The sequence below is a fragment of the Oncorhynchus keta genome, chromosome 25, assembly GCF_023373465.1.
Source record: "Oncorhynchus keta strain PuntledgeMale-10-30-2019 chromosome 25, Oket_V2, whole genome shotgun sequence".
Classification (NCBI taxonomy): Eukaryota; Metazoa; Chordata; class Actinopteri; order Salmoniformes; family Salmonidae; genus Oncorhynchus; species Oncorhynchus keta.
The window spans coordinates 5,299,522-5,308,846 of record NC_068445.1 but is presented as its reverse complement, the minus strand read 5'-3'; the positions used below and the strand labels follow the sequence as shown (position 1 = coordinate 5,308,846).

General features: G+C 40.8%; 1 protein-coding gene across 1 annotated transcript; it reads right to left on the bottom strand.

Moving 5' to 3' along the window:
* Positions 1-696: 696 nt before the first annotated feature.
* LOC118358028 (cytochrome c oxidase subunit 7C, mitochondrial-like) lies at positions 697-2,767 on the bottom strand. The gene is made up of 3 exons (XM_035735398.2): positions 2,599-2,767; positions 1,184-1,330; positions 697-790 (listed from the first exon to the last, which is right to left on the bottom strand). The coding sequence occupies exons 1-2, from the start codon at positions 2,671-2,673 to the stop codon at positions 1,214-1,216; spliced, it is 192 nt and encodes a 63-aa protein (XP_035591291.1). The 5' UTR covers positions 2,674-2,767; the 3' UTR covers positions 697-790; positions 1,184-1,213.
* Between the last annotated feature and the right edge of the window lie 6,558 nt (positions 2,768-9,325).

The window sequence follows — 9,325 nt, the reverse complement described above, 5'->3', positions numbered from 1 at the left end:
GGGTTTTGTAATGATCAATTAGCCTTTTAAATGTATAAACTTGGATTAGCTAACACAACGTGCCATTGGAACACAGGAGTGATGGTTGCTGATAATAGGCCTATGTAGTTATTCCATTAAAAAAAAAAAAAAAAAAAAGCAGTTTCCAGCTACAATAGTCATTTACAACATTAACAATGTACATACTGTATTTCTGATCAATTTTGTTATTTTAGTGGACAAAAAAAAAACATGCTTTTCTTTCAGAAACAAGGGCATTTCTAAGTGACCCCAAACTTTTGAGCGGTAGTGTATATTATGGAGTCAAATACACACAGAAAATACCACTTTGGAAACAAACCTAGTTTTGCCTTCTCCCCATTTTCTCCCCACATTATTCTGAAAACTCGCATAAAAATCATTACTCCATGAGTGACACTTCTGGAGATGCGTATGCTGAAGCATGACATCACAGTCTGGACCACAAACTCTATGTTGTCACTAGCTTCTATAGCCACAAAATCGTGGCTAAACCCTGCCTATTTCCACAATGTATCTTCTTAAAATCTGATTTTAAACAAAACACACTGCTAACCTTAAATTAAGACAAAATAGCAGATTTGTTTTCATGAATATTTACAATAGCCAATTTTTACTTTGTGGCTACAGAATCTAGTGGAAACCCAAACTCAAGGACAAAAACGTATTTGAACAATATACATTTGAGTGAACTTTATTTACAAACATAATTAGGGATTTCCATTCTTCGAAGCGAATGGAATTCTGCTGGATAAATATGTTGAGCGCAGACCTGCAAAGGACACAAAAGACAGATTGATAAGAAGGCTTACACAAAGCCGATGACAGAAATCCAATTTCTGAGTAAACACCAGAGATAAATGTGACAGTGACGATTGAAATTCAGCCTAATTTCAATCAGATATTTATAAGGGTTGGTAATAAACTATCACATTACCATGCTAATGTGCAAGCTTATCTTAAAAGCTGAACTGAAAATAAACTTGCATGACATTTGTAACTATCGCCCACAGACACCGATAATTTACTTGAGGTCTGCTGTAGAATAAGATACAACTACCGACTGCGTGATAGATGTCAAAGTCTGGTAATTGTTCCCATCAGGATGCATGTAAATGCCAAACAGTGCTGACATTCAGATGAAAAATAGATCAACGGCAATTACCTTGGAGGTTACGTGGCATGCATTGCCACTTCACTTCTTCAGGAGCTGGTGTCTGACGACGATAAAGGGGAAGGCAAAGCCACTGCCGAAGAACACCACCATCATTGCCAGCAGACGCCACTTGTTTTCTACTGAGAATGGCAGGTTCTAACAAACATAAACACAAAGACATCATAGGTATTTAGAGATAGCTGACCATGTAATAAGCTTATCACAGTTCCACGTGACTGAATACATGGACAAGGTTATGTCCGTCTAAGTAGGACTGCCACCAACGTCTGCTTGAGGACAATCAGTGTGAACCAGTACAATTGGAACTCAATGCAAGACTTTGAAAGTAATGTTAGCTGTCGGTACTTGCTACTCGGGATCCTACGCCATTGAAGTTGAACATTTTCATGGTTAAGGGTTAGGTGTTAAGGTTTTTCTTTAGTGGTATGGAAGTTCAAAGGATCCCGTATAGCATTAACCGTTAGCTGGCTAGCTGCAGCCTAGGATGAAGATGACAATGGTTAAGACCATAGAAATATGAATGAATAGAAAGGGTGTCTCCAGTCAAGTCAATGGTGGCATAATGGGTGGACTGGCAGCCATTGAGCCAGGACTAAAATCAGGAAGTGTGCCCTTCAATTTGTGCTGTGATTTGTTGAGTCAACTCAACTGACATTATAAAAATACAATCCACTGCAAGAGCCACATCAGCTTGAAAAAATTGAATGAACATTACCATTGTAATCCAGTAGCAGTTGACAAAACATTCTAAAATACCATAGAAATTATTGCATCCACAATACCAGTCAGCCATTGCGAGTACACCCTTGAGTTTCCAAACCTGGTCCCAGATTTGTGACGACCTTGTCTTATATTTTCGACATAGGCTGCAGTTACATGGTATGCTCAGTCTCAGTTTAATCGTACAAATTGACGATTTAACCAATAATTTAGGTAACTACCTCGCTAGCCCTAATAATCATGTTTAAGAGGGATGTTAAACACTCCATGTCCTCTATGACGACTTGAAGTATCCGTATCTATTTCAAAGTGTCTTCTGACAATCCAGGACTAGCTAACGTGAGTAACATTTGAATAGTTAGCTAGCATAAATGCATTGACTAATTAAGCTAGCTAGATGGCTATGCATGGTTTGTAACGCTAACTAGCTACCTACCCAACGTTACGGCAAGTAAAAGCCCCACACAGGAGTCAAATAGACAACGACCTTGACTACAATACACACCCATATCTAACGTATCTCGATATGACTCATAACTTCCAAAATTAGCACTTAGTTTTGACACGACAACCCTGCAGATTAAGGCTAACGTTACCTAGTTTATGACCGACAGACGCCGGCTAAGCCTAACAGCGGCTTTATTTAACTAATCTTTATAACCTTTATTTTTTTAGGAAATTACCTGTCCTGGTCCCTCGCCGTAATGAGATGAGCGAACCGCAGAGGTTGTGAAGCGACGTACAACCTGGCCCAACATTATTATTATTTGCTTGTTCCTTCAACCAAGAACAACACAGCGCCGTGGGTTGCTGTAGAGAGAATGTTGAACGGCCCAACAGGAAATCTAAATGCGAAGCTGGGGGGGCTGGGAAATGTGATTTTCCAGCAGATGTAATCTCATTGTCAAGGGAGTCATAACAATCATTTATGCAGACCATAAACTGTCATTTAACATTAAACAAACGTTTTCACTCAGACATAAAGTATTATTTACTGAATGTCAAGTCATTTAAAATTAAAACATTACCGTGTGCCATCTATTCTGAGCAGAACTGGAGGTAGCCTATACAGTTGAGTGCAGCACATGTATGATGTGATACCAAACATTAGGAACACCTTCCTAATATTGACTTGCACTTCCCTCCCTACAGGGATGTTAGCCCATGTTGACTCCAATGCTTCCCACAGTTGTGTCAAATTGGCTGGAGGTCCTTTGGGTGGTAGACCATTCTTGATACACAGGGGAAACGGTTTAGCGTGAAAAACCCAGCAGTGTTGCAGTTCTTGACACAAACCGGGTGCGCCTGGCACCTACTATCACACCCCATTCAAAGGCACAAATCTTTTGTCTTGCCCATTCGCCCTCTGAATGGCACACATACACAATCCACATCTCAAGGCTTAAAAAATGATTCTTTAACCATTCTCCTCCCCTTCATTTACACTGATTGAAGTGGATTTAACAAGTGACATCAACAAGGGATCATAGCCTTCAACTGGATTCACCCGGTCAGTTTATGTCACGGAAAGAGCAGGTGTTCTTAATGTGTTGTATAATCAGTGTATCTGATGTTGATCAAATGTGTTGTTCCTGTGATCATTTGGGTGCATAATTATTTCTATAGATATTATCAAAGAAATCTGTATCTCTATGGCCAGGGATGTGATGGGCTAAACATTCTGGAAAGAAGCTGTATTCCAGGTAGGACTGACAGTGTGCACTCCGATAAACCTGCTGAAAGCAATTCATGTTACAATGTTTTATGCTGCAAATGGACCTTCACTTTTATTTATGCCTATGTGTGCAAAACGGTGCCATACACCCACACACCTTCACGTTAAAACACTGCAGGTGATGTTTAATTTATGATATTGAAAGTGCTCTTTTATTCAGAATGTGTGCCTAACCTCACCAATCCACTCCCATACACATTTTAATAGCTTTACTGTCATAGAAACGTTCTAACCAACTCCCATTTATACCCGATTATATCTCGCTTTTCATTAGATAGTTAGAATGGTATGAAGCATTCTCAAAGTCTATTTGATTTGGATGACCATGATTAGGATGACCATTAACTCTTTAATTCCTGGATGATGAGATTCCCGTTGGTATATTTGTACTGTGCAGATAAAATGTTATGTTGTGTGTGTCTGTATGCATGTGCGCATGCAAGCGTGTGTCAAATAAATGCCTCCCTTTCTTCACTTGGCATGCTAAGTGAGTGCTTTGTTTTTATTTTTGTATTTTTTTCACCTTTATTTAACCAGGTAGGCTAGTTGAGAACAAGTTCTCATTTACAACTGCGACCTGGCCAAGATAAAGCACAGCAGTTCGACACATACAACAACACAGAGTTACACATGGAATAAACAAACATACAGTCAATAATACAGTACAAAAAAAGAAATCTACATACAGTGAGTACAAATGAGGTAAGATAAGGGAGGTAAGCCATGGTTGCGAAGTAATTACAATATAGCAATTAGACACTGGAATTGTAGATGTGCAGAAGATGAATGTGCAAGTAGAGATACTGGGGTGCAAAGGAGCAAGATAAATAAATAAATACAGTATCAGAATGAGGTAGTTGGATGGGCTGTTTACAGATGGGCTATGTACAGGTGCAGTGATCTGTGAGCTGCTCTGATAGCTGGTGCTTAAAGCTAGTGAGGGAAATATAGGTCTCCAGCTTCAGTGATTTTTGCAGTTCGTTCCAGCCATTGGCAGCAGACAACTGGAAGGAAAGGCGGCCAACGGAGGAATTGGCTTAGGGGGTGACCAGTGAGATATACCTGCTGGAGCGCGTGCTATGGGTGGGTGCTGCTATGGTGACCAGTGAGCTTAGATAAGGCGGGGCTTTACCTAGCAGAGACTTGTAGATGACCTGGAGCCAGTCGTTTTGGCGACGAGTATGAAGCGATGGCCAGCCAACGAGAGCGTACAGGTTGCAGTGGTGGGTGATATATGGGGCTTTGGTAACAAAACTGATGGCACTGTGATAGACTGCATCCAATTTGTTGAGTAGAGTGTTGGAGGCTATTTTATAGATGACATCGCTGAAGTCGAGGATCGGCAGGATGGTCAGTTTTACGAGGGTATGTTTGGCAGCATTAGTGAAGGATGCTTTGTTGTGAAATAGGAAACCGACTCTAGATTTAACTTTGGATTGGAGATGCTTAATGTGAGTCTGGAAGGAGAGTTTACAGTCTACCCAGACACCTAGGTATTTGTAGTTGTCTACATATTCTAAGTTAGAACCATCCAGAGTAGTGATGCTGAAGAGCAGTTGGAGGCTGCTGAGGGGGGGTTGTTTGACCGCAGACCCGTTACGGATGCAGGCAATGAGGCAGTAATCCCTGAGATCTTGGTTGAAAACAGCAGAGGTATATTTGGAGGGCAAATTGGTTAGGATGATATCTATGAGGGTGCCCGTGTTTACGGATTTGGGGTTGGACCTGGTGGGTTTGTTGATAATTTGTGAGAGATTGAGGGTATCAAGCATAGATTGTAGGATGGCCGGGGTGTAAGCATGTCCCAGTTCAGCATGAGCTCTGAAGATAGATGGGGGGCAATCAGTTCACATATGGTGTCCAGGGCACAGCTAGAGGCAGAGGGGGGTCTATAGCATGTGGCAAAGGTGAGAGACTTGTTTCTGGAAAAGTAGAAGTGTAAATTAGTTGGGTACAGACCTGGATAGTAAGACAGAACTCTGCAGGCTATCTCTGCAGTAGATTGCAACACAGCCGCCTTTGGCAGTTCTATCTTGTCGGAAAATGTTATAGTTAGGGATTGAAATTTCAGGGTTTTTGGTGGTCTTCCTGAGCCAGGATTCAGACATGTCTAGGACATCCGGGTTGTCAGAGTGTTCTAGGGCAGTGAATAAAACAAACTTAGGGAGGATGCTTCTAATGTTAACATGCATGAAACCAAGGCTTTTACGATTACAGAAGTCAACAAATGATAGCGCCTGGGGAATGGGAGTGGAGCTAGGCACCGCAGGGCCTGGATTAACCTCCACATCACCAGAGGAACAGAGGAGGAGTAGAATAAGAGTACGGCTAAAATAACTGGTCATCTAGTACGTTCAGAACAGAGTAAAAGCAGCAGATTTCTGGGCACGGTAGAATAGATTCAAGGCATAATGTACAGACAAAGGAACGGTAGGATGTGGATACAGTGAGGGTAAACCTGTGCATAGACTGTCGATGAAAGCGATATTGTCTCTAGAAATATAATTTAAACCAGGTGATGTCACCGCATGTGTGGTAGGTGGAACTAAAGTGTTAAATAAGGCGTATTGAGCAGGGATAGAGGCTCTACAGTGAAATAAGGCAATAGATACTAACCAAAACAGCAATGGACAAGGCATATTGACGTTAGCGAGAGGCATACGTAGCCGAGTGATCACAGGGGTCCAGTGAGTGGCTTCAGGCAGCTTACGGGCCAGGGTTAGCAAGGTAACAGAAGGGCCTTGGAGGGATGTCGCGACGGAAAAAAGTCTATTGTGGCCCCCTCGTGCTGTTACGTCGGTTTAATTTTGGCCTCTACAGTGATGGTACTCCTCTCATCAAGTCCTTGCTATGATTGCTGATGTGACTTTTGCTTTTTGAAAAATGGTTTCCAAACTGTGTTCTCGATAAAGGGATAGTTCACCTATATTGGTTTCCTTACCCTTTAATCAATATATGGACCAGGTGTAATAATAATAATAATATATGTCATTTAGCAGACGCTTTTATCCAAAGCGACTTACAGTCAGTCATGTGTGCATACATTCTACGTATGGGTGGTCCCGGGAATCGAACCCACTACCCTGGCGTTACAAGCGCCATGCTCTACCAACTGAGCTACAGAAGGACCACAGGTGTGACAGCAATCCATGCTTTGGTTTAGTTTCCCTGGCACTGTTTCCAAATGTTAATAGCCTAGGCGTCCTGCTCGCGGGAAAACTTCAGGTGAAACTGAAGGGCGCGCAATTAAATAAATAACCATAAAAATGATGTATATTAAACATTTAGGTACATATAAGTGTCTTATATCAGTTGAACGCTTACATTCTTGTTAATCTAACTGCACTGTCCGATTTACAGTAGCTATTACAGCGAAAGCATGCCATGCAATTGTTTGAGAACGGCGTCCCACATCAAAATATTTTTCCACCGGCACAGGTTTCATAAATTCACAAAAATGAAATATTCACTTACTTTGTGAAAATCCTCATCTGATTTGTCATCCAAAGGGTCCCAGCTATAACATGCAGTGTCATTTCTCCTTCTTTATATCGCAAAAAGTCTGTTTAGTTAGCTCCATCGACTTGAGTAATCCATTCGTTCAATTTGCAGAGAAAGGAATCCGAAAATCTACCCCCAAACTTCAACAAGTCAAAATAGGTTACTATTTACTCCTGAGATACCCTAAAATGTAATCAAACTATAATATTTATTTTGGAAAGAAGTATGTTCAATAGGAAACTGATTTTAGCAGGTGTGTCCTGTCTTCATAGCACTCACAAACACGAGTTTCCAAGACTGTGTCCCTGTACTAAAAGGGATATTTCTTATTTGTTTTTGAAGTTACAAGCCTGAAACCTTTAACATAGACTGCTGACACACTGTGGAAGCCATAGGAATTGCATCCAGGGAGCTAATTCCCAGTATGACCTTATACTTCCCATTGTAAGAGAATGGTCTCTCTCAACAAACAAAAAACTTCTGGTTGGTTTTTCTTTTGATTTTCTCCTACATTGTCTATTGTGTTATGTTCTCCTACATTATTTTAACATTACTACAAACTTCAAAGTGTTTTCTTTCCAATGGTACCAATTATATGCATATCCTGGCTTCAGGGCCTGAGCAACAGGCAGTTTACTTTGGGCACGTCATTCATGCTGAAATTCAGAGAAAAAAAGGAGCCTAGCCCTAAGAAGTTTTAATGTTTTAGCATTTGTGGCGTGATCACGTGATGGGACCGATATTATCATTTTTCGTGCATCATGTTCAAATAATCTGAGTGACTTTGAAGAGCAACACAACCAATTTGAGATACTTTCGAATGGTTTGGATATGATGTGCGAAATATGCCAATATCGGTCCCATGACTTGAATAGGACTTGTGCCACAAATGCAAAACTAGTAGCATTTGGAAATAATGCCAGGGAAGCTAAACCAAAGAAGGGATTGCTGTGATACCTTGCCCATAGACTGCTTACATGGTAAGGAAACAAATATGTAATTTTGCAATTTGGGTGAACTATCCCTGGACCTGTCCCTGTAAGTGATGTCATTGTGTCATATGGTTACGCCGTGCATTAAAATATCAACCATAGTCACTCGTAGATATGAGCACTCCCTTACAGGGACTAATATATTTATTTCCACTTTAAAGAACACTTTATTTACACATGTTACCATAAAGGGCTTGGAGTGGTTAACATCCTCCAAGAGAACTTCAAAAGAACTTTACTTTTATACTAACTCACTTTCTGCTGTAATTAAACTGTTAAGGATATTTATCGTCCTAGTTTGTTACTTTATTGGCTCCACTCACAAATGCATGGCATGAAAACAGTTTGCTGAATGCTGACTAAAACTTACCGCACAGTAAATTATTGAATGGTGCAATACTTTAAAGAGTGGGTAAGAAAATAAATGTATCATTTATTTTAGGGCTGCTTGGAATCATTGTGAATTGGATTTCTCAAGAAGACCATGAGAATATTTTCAAAAAGCAATCATTACCAAATTAAAAGAACTCCTCTCATGGCATTTTAGTCCAATAAAGTCAAGTATGTACAAAACAAAATCATCTATCAGCACTAATACCCATGCACACCTCCTCTGCCTCCTTGTATGAGGAAGACGGAGTGAAAGGGAGAGTGTGATAACATATGAATGAGATGTCATGAATTATGTGTTCTCTCCCCCCCGGCTGTGTCGTGTGGGAAAGGATGATGGGGCCCACAGGTATGATCGATATGCACTGCAGTAGTAGTTTTACCCAACTGTAATTTATAAACACTGACTAGTTGCCTACTGCACGTGCCCTTAATGCCTTTGCATGCATATTTAGAAATAGCTTTATTAAATTGAAAATCGTGTAAATCATTTATATATGTACAGCAATCTACAGTATCTACAGTATGTGGGATATACTATATTTAAAAGAAAACACTTGCTATGTTCCATTTAACGTCTAACTGATTATGTTGGTGTAGGCAGGGATAGATACCACTGTATTGTTGCTTTATCAGCATTGACCACCACAGAGCTGCCCCTTAGAGCTCTGCTCCTGGACAAGCGGGAGCTCTGAAGGTGTCTGTTTGTACGGTGACGGAGCTACGGTACTTACCGCTGTCACTACTGCCACATCCATCAGCCTGGGGTCAAAGCCTGGCCTGCTGGCACCT

What these genes read in the sequence shown, in the direction of transcription:
- LOC118358028 (XM_035735398.2), bottom strand. Translation starts at nt 2,673, where the DNA reads ATGTTGGGCCAGGTTGTACGTCGCTTCACAACCTCTGCGGTTCGCTCA. An exon ending in ACGGCGAGGGACCAGGACAG is followed by an intron (nt 1,331 to 2,598) that starts GTAATTTCCTAA and finishes TATGTTTGTTAG; the next exon opens with AACCTGCCATTCTCAGTAGA.